Raw genomic sequence first — 22,375 nt, 5'->3', positions numbered from 1 at the left:
TTCGGCTCTGCTCCGCTCGGTTCGGCTCCGCTGAGCCCGGCTCGGCTCGGCTCGGCTCGACCCGCCTACCCCCGGAGCCCTCGGCGTGCGGTGGGTGTGCGGGGGGGAGCAGCCGAGCTGGCGGCCAGCCCAGCCCCGGCTTCCACGCCTCTATATAAACACCCGGGGACTTTCTCCGCCGCTCCTCAGTGCGAGGGGCCATGCCCGCCGCCCGCCTCCCGCACGGCCGGGGAAAGTCTGGGGCTGACACCGCGGCGTGCGGAGCCCCGCGCTCCCGTGTGTGCAGACAGGGACCCCCACCGGCCTGCCTCGCTCCCTGTGTGTAGATACATGTGTACAGCTACTCAGTTCTTGCAGCTCTCCAGGTCGTGGCTGAATTATTTCATCATTTTTTTAAGCTATTTTTCCTAAACCTCGCTTATTTTCTGTGATTTTTATTATTTTTTTTTTAAATCCTTATTTTTGCCCCCCTTCTGGTGTGTGTGGCTTTGCCTTGGAAGCGAGCAGGAGCCAGAGCATCTGCGCTTGGACTTTTTGGGGGGTCTTTTTTTCCCCCTTTTTCTTTTTTTTTTTTTTCTTCAGGGTTTTTAATTTTTATTTGCTGCCCTCACCCCTTATTTGGGGTCTCTTTTTCTCATCTCTTCCCCCTTCCCTTTGTTTTTCTTTTTCTCCCTTTTTCTTTTTATTTTCCCTTTCCCCCCTTTTCTTCTTTCCTTTTTATTCCCCCTTTTCTTACCCCCTTTTTTCCTTCCCTCTTTTTTCCTTTTTGTTTTCCCCTTTCCCCCTTTCCTTTTCCCCCTTTTCTTTTTCCTTTCCCCATTTTCTTCTTCCCTTTTTCTTTTTTCCTTTCTTTTCCTTTTCCCTCCTTTTTTCCTTTCTTTTCCTTTTCCCTCCTTTTTTCCCCCTTTCTTCCTCTATTTTCCTTTTTCTTTCCCCTTTCCCCCTTTTCCTTTACCCTCCCCCCTCCCCGTTCCTTATTGCGGGGTGTGCTTTTGCGCCCGTGTCACTCCATCAAGTTTATCCCAACCAAGAACAAACTTTTCAGAGAGGGACCGAGAAGAAACTCCTTTTTGCCACCACCCCCTCTATTTCCCCCCCTTTTCTCCCCCCTTTCCCCTGCTGTTTCCTGCCCTGCCAGCAGTGAGGGGGGCAGCGGGTGCATCCCCCCCCCCCTCCGCCCGGGACCCCCCAGGCAGCCCTCACCGTGCGCTCCGCGATCTCCCTCTTCCCGTGCGTGCGGGTGTGTGGGTGCGAGTGCGGTGCCTGTCAAGGGGCTGTTTCTCTCCCCACCCTCCTCCTCCTCCTTCTTCCAAATATGCTTTTTGCAAGTTTCGATCTCGTCTCGGCACTGGCTACCCTCGCGGCGTGCCTGGTGTCGCTGACTTTGCTGCTGGCCGTGTCCCAACAGCTGTGGCAGCTCCGCTGGGCTGCCACCCGCGACAAAACCTGCAAGCTACCAATCCCTAAAGGCTCCATGGGATTCCCTTTAATCGGAGAAACCTTCCACTGGCTCCTGCAGGTAAGGAGGATTCCCTTCCCTGCCTTCCCTTTCTCCCTTTTCCCCTTGGAAGGTGGGCTGGGATCGGCTTTAGTTCTTATTTTATAAGGCTTTTTTTCCTTCTTCTCCTCTCGATTGCATCATGCGGCGAGCCGGGGAGGTAGCAGGGGTTGTGGGGGGGGGTCATTGTGAGGGGTCACCCCGGAGGAGCCTGTCCCGGAGCGGCCGCCGCGCTCCGCTCCCCGCTGGGGCTGCGGGGGAAGCCGGGGAGCAGCGAGGGAAGCCGAGGGGTCTCCCCCGTGCTGCCCAAAACCTCCTTTCCCCTTCCCTTCGCAGCTTAAATCCTTGCCAAAAAGGAATGAATTGCAATAACGGCGGGGGTAGGAGGGACCCCCGGGGGTCCCCGCGTCCCGTCCTCATCCCGGGGGCTGCTCCCTTCGGGTTCGCACCCGCCCGGCTCGGGTCCGGTGCTGGGGGAAGCCCGCGGAGGTAATCGGTAGATTAACCCGGGATTAACCTTGCTAAATGCTGAACAGCGGCGGGCGGAGCGGGATCCCCCTCGGACCGCGCTGCGAGAGGGCGATCGGCGAGGAACAGAAAAGAGGGGAAAATAGAAAGAAATAACAAGAAAAGAGGCGGCGAGGGGTGCCCCGCGTTAGGGAGGGCGTGAGGGCCGGAATGGGGGCACCCCGGGGGCTCGCAGCATCCCGGGAGGGAACCCCCGAGGGTTTCCCACCTCCTCCTCCCAGTAAAGCAAACAGGAGCCTGGCGAGGATGCTCCCGCCGGCAAAGGTCGCGTTTCATTGACGGCACCGCCGAAGGGGACGGGCGGAACCCGAGGCCGCGAAGGGCAGCTCGGCCCCGGCTGCGAGGGCTGCGGTGTCCCGGTGTCCCTGTGTCCCGGTCCCCCGTCAAGGGGGATGCCCCGGAGCGTCGGCCCCTCTCCCCACCGCCCCTTTCCCTCCCCGTGGCGCTGAAGGGGTTAACAGCCCGCTCTCAATAGGGCTTTATTTTTTAAAGAAATTTATCAGATTTTTACAGGGGGACCAGAAAAGGGTTCTCGCTTTTCCACACGCTCCGTCCAAACAGAATCCAGCGCTAAAAATACAGAATTTTTTTGTATAAATTGGACTCCATTCGAAACTTCTCCCACATAAAGGTCCTCTTTGTGCTGCCCCTGGAAATGGTGTACAAATAACTCTTTATTAATGCCACAAAAAGGACTTTAATTATATTTACGCAGATCAAGAAACAGGGTCACCTGAACATCTAACATTCACAACCGCGCTTTTGTTTCAAAATAAACACACGCGTTCCCCGCCCGGCACCGGGGCTCCAGCGCTCGCAGCTATTCTCCCAGCTTGGGATAGAGGGGGAGGGATTTGGGGGACCCCCCCCCCCTTCCATAACCCTGCGGCTCCATCCACCTCCCCGCCGATAAAAACCTCCCGGAGCATGTGGGAAAGTTATTAAAGGCTCTTTAAATCTGGAGATTTACTTAGGCAAATTGCAGCCTTTCGAGTAAATTCGGGCTGGGAGAATTGGAATAAAAAGAAAAAAGAAAAAATAAGGAGGGCGGAGGAAAGGAAAAAGGGGGGGGGGGTAAGGGAAAATAAAAGGGAAAAGGGGAAAAAGGGGGAGGAGAGGTTAAAAAGAGGGAGAAAAGAAGGGGGGGTGAGGAGGTTTAAAAGTGCCAAGGGAGGTAAAGGTAGAAGTAAAAGGGAGGAGGAGGAAGGTGACAGAGAGCACCGACCCCTCCGGGAGGCGCGGGCAGCGTCGGGCGCCCCGTCGGAAGGAGCAGGGCGGGTGGGATGTCCGGGCTATCCCGTCCCCTCCACCATTTCCTTACCCGGGATACCCCCAAACCTCCATCTGCGGTCCCCCCATTATCTCCCTAAGCTTCACACGTAGCGATCCCCGTAACCCCTCCATCACCTCTCCCAGCTTCACCCGCGGGGATCCCCGCAACTCCCCCATTATCCCCTCCATAGCTTCTCCATGGGGATCCCCATAGCACCCCCCATCACCCCTCCAAGCTCTACCCGTGGGGATCCCCACGCGTGTTTGCTGTGCGGTAACACCCCGTCCACGCGCGTTTCTTCCCCCTCCCACCCCCGCAGGGCTCCTGCTTCCAGTCTTCCCGTCGGGAGAAGTACGGGAACGTTTTCAAGACGCACTTGCTGGGGCGGCCGCTGGTGCGTGTGACGGGCGCGGAAAACGTGCGGAAGATCTTGATGGGGGAGCACCACCTGGTGAGCACCGAGTGGCCGCGCAGCACCCGCATGCTGCTGGGGCCCAACACCGTGGCCAACTCCATCGGCGACATCCACCGCCACAAGAGGAAGGTGAGGGGCGCCCGCGAGTGACCGCGAGCGAGGGATGGTGATGGGGGACACACACAGGGCACGGGGTCGCGCCTGAAGGGGGGAACCCTTTCCCTTTATCCTCTCCATCCCATCCTCGTCTTTTCCCACCGCAGACCCCCCCCTCCACGTGCGTGAGAGGTCCCGCGTGGGTCCGTGCGCCCCCCTCCCCTTCTGTGTCCGCGCTCGATGCCTTTGAGGAATTTAAAAGGGCGATGATAGAATGGGGGGTCCCACATGAAGGGGTGCACCGCAGGGTGGAGCTGAGGATGGAGGTGCTGCCCTTCCCCTTCCTCCCCCATTAACCCCTCCACTATGCCCCCTGCAGCCGGTTACACGCGTTTTGGGTGCTGAGAAGTGAGCGTGGTCCCGCAGGGCTCTTAAAAGGGCGATGAAACCAGGAAGGAGCGGGGGGGGGGCTGTGAAATGGAATGAAGGGAGAGGTAACAAAGTTCGACCCCCCCATTTCCAGGCTCCGCCGATGTGGGTGCTGCAGAGAGACCCTGAGGGGTCCATGTTTGCTGTGGGGGTAATCCCATGGCGCTGAGCGCTGTATTGGATTTCAGGGATATTGGGGTGCTGATGGGTGGGACTGAGCTGGTTGTGGGGATCTGAGATCCTCCTGGGCCTTTGCCTTGTCACTCGGTGGTCCTGGGGTCAGTCTCTCCTTACAGCCCCCAAAGAAACCCCCAGGGGGTTGTTGAGGCCAAGCAGATGTGGGGGGTCCATCCCCATGTTCCTCCATCAGCAGCGGTGGTGGCAGAGTGGCAGCAGGGACAATGGCTTTCACATCCTATCCTCCATGGGGCAGGCTCTTCCCAAGCTGTGTGGGGTCAGGCAGTGGATTTGGGGTGAAGGCAGTGTTTCCCCCCATCGCTGTGGGGTGGAGATGGCATAACTGGCATAGAGCATGGCACCCAGCACCAAAAGGTGTTCCCTGTCTTTGCAATTACACTGCATTGCTTGGACTGCTTCTTGTTTTACCCTTAAGAAATGAGATATTTTTCCCAACTTTGTTGTCAAAGAGGAAGGCAGTAGTTCTTGGGGCTCCCCTCATCATGGAGCATAATCTGGGGCAGGAGTGGGGTAGGGATATGGGGAGCAATCTGCTTTCTTGCAGGGGGAGGAAGGCAGCAGCTTTGGCTCCTATTTACTCCCTATTAAGTGAGGGTTAAGCAGCAGCAAGCAGTGATTCGAAGGTGCCTCAAAGCTCCTTTCTGCTCCTTTTATCTTCTGCACAGCCAGATAATATTTTGCTACTGCAAAGCAGGCAGCTGAAGGCCTTCGGTTGCCATCGCCTTAATAAAACCACGGAATTCCGACCTCAGGAACAGGCACCGGGGGAGGCGAGGAGAGCGTGGGTGATGGGAACGGGGTCATGGAAAAGGGAGGCCTGACCTCTGTGGTATCCTGATGGACTTGTAATTTGTACCACAGCTCAGATGGGGAGTGCCAGCACTAGGAAAGGAGCAACACCAGCAGCGTAGAAAGGGAATAGCTTCTTTTCCTTGATATTTATAGTTCTCAGTTTAGTGTTTTTTCCAAGTGGGAAATATATGTCCCACCCTAACCTGTGAATCCCAATGCTTTTGCATTTTTCTAACTCCAAAGGCTGGTCTGGATTTCCATTCTCCTCCTCCTCAAAACCTTTTTACCTTCCCAATTTTTGGCATCATACATCATCCTAAGCTGGCAAGGATTCTAATTCCTGCCTAAGGGATGGCTAAAAGCCTCCTGAGAACAGGTACTCAGACAAAACACCATGCCAGGAGGAGCCTTGCTCCTGTTCACACACCTTCCCACTGCCTTGAGCCAGTTTACCTGTGAGCAAAGCCCTTTCCCTGGATAAGCTGCGCAGGATGCAAAAGTAGCTCATTATCTTTTAAGCTTTCTCTTTCATTGGTGTGAGGTTGGGTGCAGCTGATTCCCTTCCCTTTGAAAGCAGGAGGTTATTCCAATTCCTTCACCTGATCTCCTCTTAATTCCTGTTTTCATGGAGCTGAGCATCTTGTGCATCACACACCCTTGGGTGCTCCCTGGGCCTGGGAGCCCTTGTTTAAAAAGCATAAAGGAACTTTGGGAAGATCTTTCTGTGAATGGTTTTTTTTTGTACCTTTTTAGTCAAAATGTAGCTTTTTACTTAAAAGGTTCTTAATATACAGCTTTTTTTGGAGACTGTTTTGTTCTTACCCTTTTCCTCTTCGAAGTACACTAAGATGGCCCTTAGGGCCATGCCTTAGTGATGGACTTGGCAGTGTTACAGTTGGACTCGATGATCTTAAAGATCTTTTCCAACCTGACTGATTCTATGCTTCTATGCCTGTGCAAAGCACCCCTTGCCCTGCACTGAGTTGCGCATGCAGAGATAAGGAGAACCTGCTTCTAATGGGAAGAAAACAGATCATTTTGTTCTTGCTGAGATTACAATGACCAAATTAAAGCTTTTTCCAGGCCAGGTCCTTTGACCAGCCGGTGTCTTTGGAGTTCATTAGACCTGAGCTTTTGTTGTGTTAAATGATGTTGACTTTTAAGTCTCTCCACCCTGCTGGAAAGGTCCAAGGAGGAAGCACAAGGTTTAAGACTGAAGCTTGCTCCTTCTAGGCAGTTTTTGCTCTTGGACACCCGGTCTGCACTTCCTCTTGACCTGCTGGGGAGCTGAGCAAAGAACTTGTTGCAAAAGGCAACATTTTTCACAGAATTCACCAACTTTTGTAGTGAGGATATAATAGAAATAGTAAAAGAACTGGAGCAGTCTGAAAGTTCCATGTAGAAGAGCAGTAGTATTTCCTGAGAAACCTCGTAGGTTGTTGATAATTCAGTTTCAAGCATTGTGGGGCTTTCTGGAGCACCTCTCAAATCCTGTTTTCCACTTCATCTCTGAGCTCAAACCTTTGCTTGCTTGAGAAAGTGGTTCCTCCTTCTCTGTCCTTGCCAGAAATTGTACATCAGGTATAATGTCTCATGAAGCTGCTTGTGGCATAGGATGGCAGCCAACACAAGGAGAGGTGGAGTGTGAAACCTCACGGGCTCACCCTCTGCTGCGACTTCAACCATTGGGGTCATCTATAGCTCTTATTCCACAACAGGTCCTTGGTCATCACCTGCAGTAACTCCTGATCTTTCCAAAAGCCAGTGGAGTTGCATTTACAACAGTGCAGGCAGATAGTTTTACATCATTCCTAGGCAATGAAGCCATGGACCCCTCTTGATGGAACAGATTGCCACTGAGATATGAAGATAAGCTTTGTCAAAGAGCTTTATAACCAACATGTTCTTGCACAATGTTTCTGGTAGCTTGCCATTGAAATCAGCTGTTTTACTGGCCATGTGTTGTGAAGGTTTCCAAAGAGTTTTAGCTCTTCAGTGTAACTTCAAGACTGGCAAATTGTAGCTAACACCACTGGATCTGCTATAGGACATTGCCCATGAGTGATGGGATTGGAGACAGGTTGGCCAACTCAGTCTCTGGAGTGCTTGGGTTTGCTATCTCTTGTTTCCCTATCTCAGCTTTTCTTTGGGATCTTGTATGGATCCAATATCCTCCATCCCTGTGCTACGAGAAGCTTTAGGCCTGTAGGTTAAAGGACTCTGGGATGCTCAGGAGGAACAAAGCCATACTAACAAGCTATGGTAGCTCTCTGTTTTCCCGTCCCCTATTTATTAAAGCTCCCCTGCAGGAAGCTGTCAAAGGCAATATAAATTGGAGAAAACTTCCCCCTTTTGGGAAATGAACTCTCCAATTATTAGACAGTGTCTAAAGTCAATTTTGTGCAGGGATATGACTCCTTGTGGGGCAGGATGGAGGGTGAGAGCAGGCTGGGAGCAGGGCTTGCCTGCGTCAGGATATCACTTTATTGCAGATGTCATCAGCATTGGCTCTGTCCTTGGCCTGAGATGAAGCTGGTCGATAAGAACAGTTTACAAGGAGCAAACAAAAGGAACCCAAAACTCCTCAACCGCCCTCCTGAGATAAATATCTACTGAGAGGCTGTTACGGCTCTTGGGTTGTGGAGTTTATGTTGATGTCAGGGAAGGACCTGGGCCACCCCTGCTGCAGCTTGTTCCTCACAGAGGCATTTTGGTCTCAGAATCACCTTGCAGGCTACTGGCAGGAGCAGCCACGTTGCTCTCACATCCAGTTGAGCATGGGATGGTCTTCACTCTTTCTGGTGGCAGATTCTTGTCTCTCACCATCATGTGTAGGATGCACATCGCTCCCTTGGGCTCAGATATGACACATCTCAGGGGAAAGGAGTGCCTGCTCTCCTTTGGTATCCCATTGGAAGGGGTGACTGAGGATGGTGCCTGGCTTCTTGCTCCACTCAATCCTTTTTACACCTCACCTTACATCTGTCCTTATAGACAACTTCAATTCCCATTTCTACCTGTGAGCTCCCATTTCTACCCATGAAGCCGCAGTGAAATCAGTGCATTTGCTCCAGATTTGCCACATGTCTTCTGGAAGTGTCAGTATGACCTGTAATGAAGGGAAAGGAATTCTGCTCTTAGGCATGGTGATAGCATGTGCTCTGCTTTTATGGGATGTGAGGCCAGCGGGAAGCTGAACTATAGCAAGCAGAGAGGGAGGCAGCCCTGTGAGGGACCCCAGCATCTCAGTGGAGAAGGAAATGGGAACTGGAAACGGCCAGGATGCACAGCCCTTAGGTTTTAGGTTGAGACTGAGCAGCGCCTGGGGCCAGGAAGGAGTTTCCCTGTGCAGGATATGCGCTACAGTGCACGGGGAAGGTGGGACTCAGACTTTCCTCGGAAGCATCCAGCCTTGGCAGGAGAGTGCTGGACTTGCCGGGCTCGTGCTCTGTTCCAGCATAGTAATCCCAAAATAGGCACAGCTGGCTTAAAAAAGGAATAAAAGCAGTCCGTGGGCTGGGTAGACATCCTAGACCCGGAGACTCGAGGAGGAAGCAGACAGTGGTGCAGAGAAACGGCCTGTTTTGTCTCACTGTCCAAAACTACATCATTCATTAACACACCACAATTAATGTTCTGCCTCGGAGGCATACAAGTGTTGAGCTTATTAGCACCAAGTAGAAAGGTCTGAGGCTTTAATATAGTTTGCAAGAGGATTAAGAACACAAAAGGGGCCATAAATTTACAGCCAAATATAAACCAGCTGCTGTGGGCTGGACTGGGGGGGAGGAAGGGAGGGAAGGACAGGGATGGGGGAGAGGGGCGGGAGGAGGAAGGAGGGATGGGAGGAGGCGGGAATGTACCTTTCACGCTACAAAAAGACCCAAATCAAGTTGTTAAGAGGGTTTTTAGAAGCTTTTTCTTTTCTTTTCTGCTTTGTTTTGCATTTAAACACAACCAAACCACCCTCCTCTATGTGACTTGTAAATCCCATGGTGGAAACCAAACCATTCTCTTCCATCCACCTCCCCAAATCATATCAGTTGCCTCAAGCGGGCTGGATTCCAGCTGCCATCAGAGCTGGCCTGGCTCCAGGCACTTCCCAGTGTGTCCGTGTCAGGCTGCTGCCCCTGTGAGCTTTAATCCATGGGCAAAAGCCACTGGAGCAGGAGAAAAAGCTTTCATTGATGGAGAAGGGTTCCTGCTCGCGGTCTTGGGGAGGAATTTGTCAGCTAGGTTGGCTCATTGACTTTAGACCAAGGAGCGCTGTCATTTACAGTGGTGTAAATCCAGGGTAATTCCAATGGATTAAAAGAAAAAGCCATGCAAAGTGCAGGCTGGGAGACAAATCTTATGTGCTTTTCTTAGCACCTTCCACCCCAAAATGCCCTGCAAGGTCAGACCCTGCTTTGGGAAACTGGGTTGTGTAGGAGCGTGGTTACAGCGCAGGAACTGTACGATGGATAACTTGTGGTCTGAACCTCTGTAGCACAGGCTTTCCTACCTTCCCGTGTAATCTGGGATGGAAGTTGTGGGTGTCCCATAAGGCACAGAGCTGATGAAAAGGACTGTTCCCGGAGAGGGACTCTTCAACAGGGACTGGAGTGACAGGACAAAGGGTGATGGGTTCAAGGTTAAATAGGGGAGACTGAGCTGAGCTCTTAGGCAGAAGCTCTTCCCTGTGAGGGTGCTGAGGCGCTGGCACAGGGTGCCCAGAGAAGCTGTGGCTGCCCCATCCCTGGCAGTATTCAAGGCCAGGTTGGACAGAGGGGCTTGGAGCAAGCTGCTCCAGTGGAAGGGGTCCCTGCCCGTGGCAGGGGTTGGAGCTGGATGGGATTTAAGGTCCCTTCCAACCCAAACCATTCCATGGCTCTATAAACCCCTCCTTGGGCTGCAATGCTCTGTACTGGGTAGAACTCCATACTGCAGCCCATAGCTCTGCATGGGACCCTGCTCCGCTTCTGAATAGGAATGGGAGAAGCCAGGAGCTAATCCCAGAGATGTGGCGGAGCCTTTTGGACTCAGGATCCATCCTACACTGTCTTTGTGTAGCTTTGGTTTTCCACTGCATCATACTCCATCCTTCCAAGCAGCTCAAGTAACCTGCTAAATTGTGGTTTGTAATATCCCTCTCATCCCTCTGGGGACCGAGTGCTTTGTTTTGGATTAACGATGCTCTCCATTCCTTCTCAGCTGGCACTTCTACCACTAAATATATTTCCCTGTCAGCCAGCTTGCTCTTCAGCTTCCTCTCCTTAAATTCTGTGGAGTGGCCTTGGGTCATCTCAGCCCTTGTCATCTCCTCCCTGGGCTTAGTTTAAAGCTCAGAAGACACCTCATTGGTAGTCTGCAGGAGCTCATGTGTTGAAAAGCAGGGACACCTCTGCACCCTCAGATGTGTGTTCATCCCCATATGATGCATGGAGCTCTCTCAGCACCTTACTCAGGATTTCAGCAGCAGGGCTGCTGGAGCAAATGCTTTTCAAGCATCTTTCCACATTGATTTCCAAGACACCATACATGCTCAGCTATGCGTATTTATTTCACTTTAGGGATCGAGTGGGCTGCACTATGACGTGGTTATTTCCTTCTCATCCTCTCTGAGCGTGGCCACCTTTGTGCTCTGCTCCTCTTGCAGCTTGTGGAACACTTGGCAGAACCTGGAACTAAGTGTTCCCATGGAAGAGCACTTCTGGTTTCTTTGCCATGTCTGGCTTTGTCTCTAGTAGTGTCCATGCTCTGGGTTACTTAAACACATGGGATCCCTTCCTTTTGGTCTGCTCTTTGTGCTTCAGGAAGATGAGGGGGGCAAACAAAAAGGGAGCTTTTCTCCTAATATTTCTCCTCCATTGGTTCCACAGTGGTGGACAGGGCACTATCCCTGCTGCCTGCGCAAGCTGCTTCTCTCCTCTTTAGCTCTGTGTAAGCTCTTCTATCCACACCACAGATAAAGGATTTAGTATGCTGTCCAAACCGGATGGGGTAGGCCATCCCAGCTGGACCTGGCCCTGTGATGCTGGTGAACGGCAGCTGTGAGCATGTGGCTGTGTGCCTGGTAGGTTTGCAGGATGCTCCTTCTCCATGGCTCTGGCCAAAGGTGCCAGCCACAGGCAGCAGGCGTGTGTCCTGTTGGACCTCTTCTCAGCCAGCTGATCCTACCTTTCTAATCCCTTCTGGCTGGACGTAGCTCCTATTTCTTTGCAGCACTATTCACTGATGTGATGCCTTCTTTACCCCTGTTTTGATTCCCTCTTGAGGAGTGGTGACAACACGTAAGGTCGATTTTACTCTCTTCAGATGTACTGGTTCCTTGTGAATAAATGGAAAGAGAGCACTTGGAGCAGTGCTTCAAAGGGGGTATAGGCACAGAGATGCTGAAGAACTGCGTTTAGGTATTTGGACAGACTTGGAGCAACCTGCTCTAGTGGAAGGTGTCCCTGCCCCTGGCAGAGGGTTGGAACTGAATGAGCTTTAAGGTCCCTTCCAACCCAAACCAGCCTGGGATTCTATGATCCCTGTAAAATGGGCTGAGAAGCCCAAATTGCTGAAGTGGAACTGCTAGCCTTTTGCTGCTGATGACGTTGGGTTTTGAGATACAAGGCAGTTTTGCACATGGGGATGCTGAGACAGATATAGGGTGTTCTCCGTGTTCCTTGCTCTGCCCTTCCAGCCTGTGCATCATTATTTTAGCCTGACAGCCTGTTAAAGGCTTTCAGACGAAAAGTGAGGTCTCTCATGCCATGTGGAGGGTTTATAGGAGAGATGCTTGGATATGGAAATTTTTATGCTGTAGGAGAATGTGTGTGCTCGGGCTAGTTTTTGTTCTGAATACAAGTGGAAATATTAAATTTTGGAGTTTCTCACAACCCTAGATGTAAAATAACCCCAACACTTAGGCATATGGGCAGCCCTGAACTGTGCTTGATCGTCATAACGTGGCCTGAGGATGCTGAGGAAATGATATGTGCATTTTTTCCAGCACATTTTTTGGTGAATCATTTCAGTGTTACTGCCTTTTGCAAGGGCACTCCATTCCTTTTCTTCAGCTGAGCTGAGTTTGGAGACTCCAGCTACTGGATCCAGATTCCCTATGGAGACAGGTCACAGTGTTCATGGGGCTCTTGCACTTCTCCTTGAGAGAGATTGCTGCCTTCGTCTCCACACTCCTCACCTGCAGGCAGTGCTATGCTTTCCCTCTCAATGCGCCTGGATTCCTCCTGTGATGGAGCATGGCAGGAGACCATGGAGTGGTCCATGTGCTCCATTTTCCCATTACAGCATGGGGGAAAAAGACATCAGCTCTTTGCTGTGTGCCTGTGAAAAGCAAAGCCCTTTATAAACAGACAGTGAGATGTCAGGGCAGCAGTGGGGTTTTGTGGAGGTCCTCTCCTCTTTGCGGTTCCTTGTATAATGTTCACAACTGTTTTTGCTGTGTTTTCCCTCTGCTCACACTCCCAGTACCAAGACAGCCTGTTGCCCATGAACCTTCTCATCCCGTTCCAAAAACGTCACAGTTTACAAGCCCACTGGAGCGTGGCAGTGGGATTCATGTCTGGCTGCCCTGTGTCTGATGCCAGAGAGAGGAAGACATCCATTATAACGTGAAGACAGGACAGGGCTGGGACAAACACTGCCTGGTCTTTTGAAATGGAGGAAGAAATAGTACATCTCCAGGTACTATTTCTGCTTTGGATGCTGCTTTGGATGGCCAAACGGATGGTGGGTGCCAAACTGGTTGGTGAAAACATCTCCTAACTCATTGTGCCTTCGCTTGGTCAGGCCAGCAGCTCTGGCTGACATGGGCTGGATGAGGTGCAGGTGTCTGATCCCAAAGCATAAGTTTTCCTTCGAAAAGGGAGGAAGGAAAAGCTCCATTCCTTCTTTGCCATGCTGGTGTGATGGTTGGGAGCAGGAGACCTGCAGATCATGGATGGCAAAAGGCAGGGGCTGAAGCTGGTGCTTTTAGAGGCTTGGCCAGAACCAAGGAGGGGTAACGGTGAGAAGCATAGTTCCTGCTAGCTTCTCACCACCCCAGCCACTAACTAAAGCCTTTGCTATGCATGAAAACACTGGGTTGAAGCTCAGGGCTCTTCACTTGAATTTCCTCTCCTCTTTGGTGTAGTTTAAGGACTGGGCTGCAGTATTCTCCAGCCAGTACCGGGTGGCAGCTCGCTGTCACATAGAGCTGGATCTCTCCAGGAGATCCTGGAGCTGAGAAGGAATTTTCTGCCTTAGGAAAACCATAAACCTTTAAATATCCTGTTTCCACTATGCAGTGGACTCAGAGGTTTCCAGACAGACTCCCTGGGTGGTGGTGTCTCCCTGGGTGCAGGGTGAGTGCGTGTGTACGGGTGTAAATGAATGTCCTTTGGCAGAGCAAACCCCAAGACTTGGCTCTTATGGGACATATCAATATGTGAAAAAGATGGGGACTCTTTCCAGCATCCCCAAAATTCCTGTCCACTTTTACCAAGGCCACCTGGCCAGACACCCACTGCAGCTGGGCTATGGCAGCTCGGTGTTAGCAAAGCCGAGCATTTTCTCATGGTTGATTTTGTCTCTTGGAAGCTCTGGAGCAACTTCTTAATGCACCGATGCTCATCGGCTTTCCCTTGTTTTGCTCCGTCGAGTGGTCGAGACGTTCGTCTCGGCTTCACTAGAGGGCGCAGGAATTTTAGGCTAGAGACGCGCGGAGGTTTGTCGGGGAAAGTTGGCTGCCTTTTCCTCCTTTTTAATCAACTGGAAAGATGCAGGGTTGAACTGGAGGTGACTGGAAGGGGATCCAGACTTGTGTCTGGCTGGGGAAGGATCTGCTGACATCTGGGATTAGGCGGCGTGGAGCGCAGCGGCGGCGAGCGGACGGGACGGTGCAGTGTGGCCGGGACGTGCGATGTTGGATGGCCCCATGGCCAGGAGCTGCAGGCTCCAGCAGACGTGGGGGGCATCTGGCTGGGGCTGGAGGAGCCTGAGAGGAAAAAGGACAGCTCAAAAAGGAGCAAACGTCCCCCAGATCCCCCCCAACCTCCCAGTGCTAAATGCTCATCATTTTCCAGGCTGGGCAGGTGCTGTGCTGATATCCACAGGGCCTCAATCTTCCCTTCCTGAGGGTCCTCTCCTGTGCACATCATTGCACATCATTCCCTGGGACAGGGATTCATCTCTTCAGAGTCTGGCTTGGTCTGCAGGGTTCAGGTCTGGCCCTAGCTGGTTCTCTGCACCACTGCTGCAGTTTTGCACAGTGGGACCAGAGGCATTTCTTGGACTGCTGCAGTTTCTGCAGGATGCAGAGGATTCCTGAACACTTGGCCTGTGGGAGACACTTGGGCAGAGCTGGGGAGGACAGGGTTTCTGCCAGAGGCCATCTCCACTGGGACGGTGTCTCCAAGGAGGGCTGCAGGCAGTGTTCTTTAGGCAGAAGCTGTCCCCTCACTGGCTCTGCTTTTGACTGGGAAACTGAGTCACGGGAAGTGTTTGTGGGAGGCGAAGTGGTTCACTGGGAGTTTCTTTACTTATCCCAACTGGATGGGAAACATTTGTGTCCCTTCACCGGCCCCACTCAGGAGGTCCTGTCCCATACTTCATGGCTTCCAGCCCTCCTCCAGTTACCACTGCATCAACGCCTGATGTCATCAATGCTCATGTCCCCCAGGAGCCATCCTTTTCCCAGTTCCCTTCATACCTTCCCCAGGCAGCTGAGGAACTCAGCTTTAGCACCTCCAGCTTCTCTTTGCCAAGCGGCTGCTTTTTCACCCCCTCACACGGGCAGCTCTGCCCGAGCATCGCTGCCCTTTCCAGGCTTAAAAATAGCTTGTGAAGTGCAGGGAGGCGGCAGGAAGCAGCAGCCGCACCGTCTCGCGCCCTGGCCGTGATCTCGCCGCCCCGCTGTTCATTCATTCACTCATTCATTCATTCATTCCTCCTTTCCCTTCATTCATGCCTCCGCTCTGCATTGCCATCCGGGGACTGCTGTCTGTCTGCAGGCAGAGCTGTCTGTTGGTCTGACTGCAGTTTCTTTCCCATGCCGTTTGCATGCTGGCATTTCCATCAGGAGCCTCTGAGCTTGGCCCCACCGTGTATTGTGCGATGAGTTTTACTCAGGGCTCAGCCCGGTTCATTATGAAGCGGCTCTTGTCGAGCCTCCTGCCTGGGGGCTGCGAGGGGACAGAGGTGTTATTTCACCAAACAAACTCCCAGTGAACGATGTGCATTAGCAATGAGGGGTCGCAGCCAGGAAAATATTACCTTTCCCTTTGAGTGCTGACTGCGGAGGAAATTCTCACATTTACAGCTCCAGCGAGCCCGGCGCTCATGGAAAGAGGGGGTGGCTTTGATTTCTCTCCTCTTTCGATAACTTTGCAGCCCCCCCACCATGCATTAAAGCCCCCTTTGGGAGCTGGCCACCGGTGGAGGCTACACCAGCTTGCAGCTCCCTCCTTGGGAGCCTGTTTTGATTTGATTTGCCCGGAGGCCTGGCATGTGGCGGTGCGTGCGTGCGTGCTGCATGCGGCCCCTCATGTGTCTGTGTGTCTGTATGTGTGTGTGGAGGTTAATAAAATATAAACAAACAGCACTTTTTCCTCCGGTGCACTCTGGGAGGGATGCGGCCGGGGATGCCGAATGAAAGCGTGTGCTGTGGGCTGCGCCGGGGAGGGCTGAAGGGACATTCCTGGCATTGCTGAGCTCCTCGTGCAACGTGGGCCCTAGCCCAAAACTGGAGTAAGGAGCCGCTAGCATCGGGGACCTGGGGAGGTCCACTCCTGTCCAGTGTTTACTCACAGAGCTTAAATTAATAGTATCTGCTGACATCAGGGTTTTTTCCCTGGTTTCCCAAGCAAATGAACCGTGTGCGAGTGCAGCCTCTGTGTACGTGTGTGCTTCTCTTCCTCACTTGAACCCTTGTCTGGGCTCAGCTAGATTGCACAGAGACCCTAAATGCCTCAAAATACTAGCACTACTTCATTTTTACACATATTAACAAAAGGGGTTGATAGGTGGGAGAAGCCGCCAGCCCTTCCCTTTGAGAGAAAAGCTTGTGTGTGTTTGCCTGAGTGCACAATCATGGTAGTCAGCAGAGAATCCCCACGGAAAAGATGTATTAGTAGCATCCAAATCATGCGGTGAATGTGACTGGGAGCCTTGAGACATGGAGCTGTGGGAAAGCAGGTTCCATCCGTCCCTCTGTGTGCAGGGTGAAGCGTTTCCTCCCATCTCTCCTTAGCACCGTGTTATTGCCCATCATTTGTGGTACATGCACTGTCCCTGGAGACATTCAAGGCCAGGGTGGACGTGGCTCTGAGCAACTCGATTCTATGATTTGTGATGGCTGTAGTGGGGATCAGCTGATATTTCTCCATCAACCTTTTTGGCAGCTATTTTTGGAATTGGTGCTTCTGGATGATGAATTCTGGATGATGACACCTGCTCCGCACAGGAGATCTGTGACGTCCGTTTTGGTGGGCAGAGGCTGGTTACTGCAGAAGGCAAAGAGTAGGGTGCTGGGACTGCATAGAAACCTCTGCTTGCTCTCTTTTGTAGGTTTTCTCCAAAATCTTCAGCCATGAGGCACTGGAGAGCTATCTCCCCAAGATCCAGCTGGTGATCAAAGACACTCTTCGGGCCTGGAGCAGCAACCCTGAGTCCATCAATGTCTACCACGAGGCTCAGAAGCTCACCTTCCGCATGGCCATCCGTGTCCTGCTGGGATTCCGCATCCCCGATGAGGAGCTCAACCGCCTCTTCGAGGTCTATCAGCAGTTCGTGGAGAATGTCTTCTCCTTGCCTGTGGATTTGCCCTTCAGCGGCTACAGGAGGGTAAGAGATTAGGGTCAAGTCCTCCACTTGCCAATAGCACCCACCTGAGATTAATGGGGTGGTTGGTATAGAATCTATCTATCTATCTATCTATCTATCTATCTATCTATCTATCTATCGTGGTTGCTATAGAATCTCCAACTCTATAGGCTCCCGGTGGGATGTTTTCTCACCCTCTGACCTCTAGAAGCAAGTCCATTTGGGGCTATAAAGTTCAATTTGGATAGAGTGGAGAGGAAGATCCATTCACAGGATTTCAGAGTGCTAGGGACGGCGGTTTAATGCAAGGGAGAAGGCAGTCAGGACTCGCCCAGGTTTAATGAGCCATTTCTCCTCACTTGTAGCTGGCAGTTTTGCTGCATTTATTTGTTTGTGGGACTTTTCTCCTGTTACTTCCCTCCTGTCCCCAGGGCAAAATAGGTCAGTGGACATTTAGATTCCAAGAACTATTCCAGTTTTTTGATGAACGATGCAAAATGAAAATGTAACAAAAAACACTGACAAAAAATACATATTTTTTTTTTCATGGTGAATTTTGGTAATAGAAATCTGGGGTTTAATATCTATTTCTTGCGATTATCACTGCAAATTTTGTCCCTGTTATTTGACCACTGGAATGAGCCCATTTGCCACTCTGAAGCATCTGCAGCAGCAGGTTAACCCGGTGCAACTGCACTCAGATAGGAATTACTTTACTGAGTCCAGGTGATAAAATTGCTTGGGAAGCCCATTACGATCCCGGGAAGAGGATCCTTTCAGATGAATTGACTTTCCTTTGAGAAACAATTTTCCCAGGGACTGCCATACATCCCAGGGTGAGCCGGAGGCCTGTGAACTGGTGCAGTACTGGGGCTCCCACATCAGACCTATCATTTGCACATAGGTGCTGATTACTCCTGCCTGTAATTTCGCCTACTTTGAGTTTACTCCTCCTGCCCAGGGGAACAACTTCAGCATCTTTATACTTCTCTTTGAGCATCTGCAATTGCAGTTGTATTACTTAGATATGTTGTCCTCAGCACGTCTCAAGATCCTGGGGATGCTGGGCTGGGGATGGTGGTGCTGACATTGTGTCCTGTGTGGTCTGATGGCTTCCTGCTCCACAGGGTATCCGGGCACGTGAGACACTGCAGAAAGGGCTGGAGAAAGCCATCCAAGAGAAGCTGCAGAACACGCAGGGCAAGGACTATGCTGATGCACTGGACATCCTGATAGAGAGTGGCAAAGAGCATGGCAAGGAGCTAACCATGCAGGAGCTGAAGGTAAAGAGCTTCCTCATGGTCACCTTTTGCTTGCTTTCCTCAGCGCCAGGGCTCCCTGAAGAGCAAAGCATGAGCTTCTGTAAGGAGGACTTTTTGGGGTCAACTTGAGATGATCAGTAAGAGCTGGGGGACCACAATGTGTTGTTGGAGCTGCAGATGGATCCTGGTCTGGTGGGTTGTGATGCCAACAAGCCGGTTGCTTTCCTATGGGGCATTTTTATTTGTACATTACACTTAGTCCTTTCAAAAAAGCATTTCCAGGGAATACCAAAAGACCATGCAAGTTTTCTGGAGCTTTCAGGCTTGACCAGCTTCATCCCTTGACCCATCCAGTTTTATGATGTCCTCTTTGCAGGGCATATGAGCCCTTGGCAAGTTGTAAACTGCAGCAGGGTCATGGCATAACTTGTCCTTCATGTGCTAACCCCAGGGTTTTTTCTCCTGCCTGTCTGGTCCTCAGCATCCTTCAAAGCTCTGCAGAAAGCTGTCCATGGTGGGTGTCCAAGACCTGTGCCTGGACATGGAGATACCTTGCAGTTAGACTTGACCAAGCTGGAGAGCTGCTGGGAAAAGAACTGCCCCATGGCATCCTGTGTGCCTGTCCCTTGATATGCCAGCGCTGTTGGGAAAAGAACTGCCCCATGGCATCCTGTATGCCTGTCCCTTGATATGCCATAGCTGTTGGTCTGTCTATCTGCCTATCCCCTGTGTCTTAGCCTGGCTTTGCTCTTATCTTTCAGGATGGTACCCTGGAGCTCATCTTTGCCGCCTATGCTACCACTGCCAGTGCCAGCACCTCTCTGATCATGCAGCTCCTCAAACACCCCCGGGTCCTGGAGAAGCTGCGTGAGGAGTTGCGCAGCAAAGGCATCCTCCACAACGGCTGCATTTGTGAGGGCTCCCTCCGGCTCGACAACATCAGCAGCCTCCAGTACCTGGACTGTGTCATCAAAGAGGTGCTTCGCCTCTTCACCCCCATCTCTGGGGGGTACCGGACGGTGCTGCAAACCTTCGAGCTGGATGTGAGTATTGCCATGTCTCCAAGGTGCGGCTACACCGCAAGCTCCCCAAAACAGCCTTGTTGTTGCATGTTATTGCAAATCTTGCTTGAGCCTGGCTTAGATGAGACCTCAGGGAGGATGAATTAGGTCCTGCTGGTGATGGGAGGTGGAACTGGTGTGGATTCAGAGTAGAGTGATGGGATCTGGCCCATGGCAGGGAAGGGATGCACTTGAACTGTCAAAGAGGAGACAGGCATGATGCTTCAAAGAGCAACTCGTGACAGGGTTTGACGCCAAAATCTGAGCTGGGGTGTGGCAAGGGAAAGGTTTACTGCAAAGGGCATCTCCAGGCTGCTGGATGACAGGCAGATTACTCATCACGATGGCTGGAATTTCCTACTAGCAAAACAAAATCTTGAGACCTGGCTTGTTGCTGTAAATCCTATTAATGTAATGATTTGAGTCGGAAACCTTTTAAAATGCTCAGGGGATGATAAATCCACCCCGTTTCTCATCGCCCAGGCCCTGACATGTGCATTGGGCGTTGAGCTGACAGGAGGCAGGGTGTGAGCAAAGTCATGGGACGCTCTGGGGAGCTGCTCGGCGGCAGTCAAGCACCACGGGGCTCCTGGTAGGCAACTCCTGCCAGTGACCACAAAGCAAATAAATAACAATGGATCATCAGGAGGGTCCCTGGGATAGAGACAGGAATAAACTCAGGATTCCCATCTCCCAGCTCTTTGCTCTGCGCTTTCTGGTTTTCTTTTAAGTCTACATCATGCTTGAGTAATAAACCTAAAGAAAAAGGGAAAAAGCAGACAAAGCAAAATGGTTTTATCTTGTCATCCTGCTCCCTCTCTCTTTACAGTAGAGTTGACTCCGGTTTTCTCTCCACCCCTTCTCTCTTCTCTGCAGGGTTTCCAAATCCCCAAAGGCTGGAGCGTGATGTACAGCATCCGGGACACCCACGACACTGCCCCCGTCTTCAAGGACGTGGATGTCTTCGACCCTGACCGCTTTGGTCAGGGTCGAAGTGAAGACAAGGACGGCAGGTTCCACTACCTCCCCTTCGGAGGAGGCGTACGGACCTGTCTGGGCAAGCACCTGGCCAAGCTCTTTCTCAAAGCATTGGCCATTGAGTTGGCCAGCACCAGCCGCTTTGAGCTTGCCACCAGGACTTTCCCCAAAATCACCCTGGTGCCCGTGGTCCACCCAGTTGATGGACTCAAGGTCAAATTTTTCGGACTGGATTCTAACCAGAATGAGATCCTGACGGGGACAGATGCCATGCTGGGGGCAACGGTGTAAAGCCCACGCTGGTGGCATGAGGGATGGGCAGCCGGGGAATGGAGGGTTGGGATGGGGACAAGGGGACGAACAGGAGGGGAGGACAGAGGGATGAGGAGCTTCTCCACGATGCTCACTTCGCAGAGCCTCCAGGTCAGGACTGCTTTCTCCACCGGTGAAGCTGCCAAAACCGTTTTGCTCTTCCCATGTGGAGCAGAGAAGATGTCGCCGTGCATCTCCTTTTGTTGGAAAGGAGTAGAGTCCCAAAACCCGAGGCGAGCTGGGATGTCTGACCATACACAGTATCTAAATATTATAAATATATATATAAATATCTATAAAACACTTCTGCTGCCAGGAGGAGCACTGCAAAGGCCCGGCTGCGGGAAAGGCTTTGGAAATCAGCCCATGATCAGAGGTCTGGTGTGCCTGGGTGGCTCTCGGGTGGCCTCTGATCTTTTTCTTTCAACAGTGTTAAATTAGCTGGTGATAACAGTGTTTTGGGGTTTTTTTATTTGTGGCTTTGTTGGGTTTTCCCGTTTGTTTGGCTGTGTTTTTTGTTTCGGGGCATTGGAGGCTTTCCTTGGTGAGGGGGAGACAAGTGATGCCCATTCCCATCCCCTCTCCAGGGCAAGCGGGGAAGGTGGAGCTGCCGTTTTGCCCCTGCTATGGGACCTAAAAACCCTGTGGTGTCTTGTCTGGGCCTGAATGGCTGGGGAGCCATCCCCCTGAGGCCTTGGACAAGTGCATATCTGCATTTGGGGTGCTGGGTAAGGGAAGGGGTGTCCTTTTTGTTCTCGTTGAGTTTCCTGCTGCTGCTACACGGCCTGTGTGCACCCATTCCCCCACCGCAGCCCCTCACTAGCCCCTTTCCCATGCAAAGGCATCCTTTTAGGGGCATTTTGTGGTGCCTTTGCTCTCTTTCAAGGTGCAGGCACCAAAATGCATGGCCCTGCCGACCCACCGTGGCTCTGCAAGCACCACGGCACCGAGCAAAGCCACCCACTCGGAGCTGCTCATTTCAGTGTGTCCTCTTCCACAGGAGGTATTTGCATTAAAGGTGATCTCTATAAATAAGCCAACATCTGCATTGTTTGTCTTGTGTTTGGGTTTTGTTTGGCGATGGGAAGAGCTCAGCAGGAAGGAGAGTGAACAGTGGGCTCTTTGCAAGCTGTTGGCCCCATTCCACCACTAATCCAGGAGATGGACCCTGCCCAAAGCTTCTCCAGCACAAGCAAGCGGTCACCAAGGTATCTTGCATTTGGTTTCCTGGGTGGGTTTCTTTAATTTTCTTTACTTTATGCATGCAAGAGGCTTCTGGGTTGAGTGTGAGATGGGTGGCTTGTGTTGAAAACAGACATGGCCTTGCATGTGGGTGCAGAACAAAAGCTCCCCAAGCACCTCAGCAGGCGTTTGATCCAGATCAGAGCCAAGCACCAGGTTGGGAGATCCTCTCTGACCTGAAGCATCCCTGCCCATCCTGCCCCACTCCTCTCCTATCTGCTGCCCTCCATGGTGGAAAGACCAACACAAGGACCATGGCTAAGACCTCTCCTAACTGTGATAGGAAAAGATCTTGTGCTCGGGTAGGCAGCTTGGCTTTCAGCTTTAAACGTGTCCAGATAAGTCAAAGGGGTTGAAATAAGAAAGGGTGAAGGGGCAGATGTGGCTTACCAGGTTGCTTTGCAGGTTGTGCTTTTGATGAGTGGGTGCCTCTTTGGAAGGTCAAAGGAAGTGTGAAGCGAGTGATGGTGATGGCTGCCTTTGCCAGCCCATCGTCTGGTG

The 22,375-nt window shown here is 51.9% G+C and overlaps 1 protein-coding gene across 1 annotated transcript; it reads left to right on the top strand.

The window, feature by feature from the left end:
- The first annotated feature begins 969 nt into the window (after positions 1-969).
- LOC133211505 (cytochrome P450 26B1) lies at positions 970-21,680 on the top strand. Its single transcript, XM_061351902.1, has 6 exons — positions 970-1,519; positions 3,619-3,843; positions 16,765-17,040; positions 18,147-18,302; positions 19,043-19,324; positions 20,219-21,680. The coding sequence occupies exons 1-6, from the start codon at positions 1,316-1,318 to the stop codon at positions 20,609-20,611; spliced, it is 1,536 nt and encodes a 511-aa protein (XP_061207886.1). The 5' UTR covers positions 970-1,315; the 3' UTR covers positions 20,612-21,680.
- Positions 21,681-22,375: the final 695 nt, after the last annotated feature.

The sequence above is a fragment of the Neopsephotus bourkii genome, unplaced genomic scaffold, assembly GCF_033783945.1.
Source record: "Neopsephotus bourkii isolate Nb327-2 ecotype Australia unplaced genomic scaffold, CSIRO-AGI_Nbou_v1 NB_616, whole genome shotgun sequence".
NCBI classification, from domain to species: domain Eukaryota; kingdom Metazoa; phylum Chordata; class Aves; order Psittaciformes; family Psittacidae; genus Neopsephotus; species Neopsephotus bourkii.
This window is presented reverse-complemented; position numbering and strand designations above follow the sequence as displayed.

What these genes read in the sequence shown, in the direction of transcription:
- LOC133211505 (XM_061351902.1), top strand. Translation starts at nt 1,316, where the DNA reads ATGCTTTTTGCAAGTTTCGATCTCGTCTCGGCACTGGCTACCCTCGCG. An exon ending in TCCACCGCCACAAGAGGAAG is followed by an intron (nt 3,844 to 16,764) that starts GTGAGGGGCGCC and finishes TCTCTTTTGTAG; the next exon opens with GTTTTCTCCAAAATCTTCAG. An exon ending in TGCAAACCTTCGAGCTGGAT is followed by an intron (nt 19,325 to 20,218) that starts GTGAGTATTGCC and finishes TCTTCTCTGCAG; the next exon opens with GGTTTCCAAATCCCCAAAGG.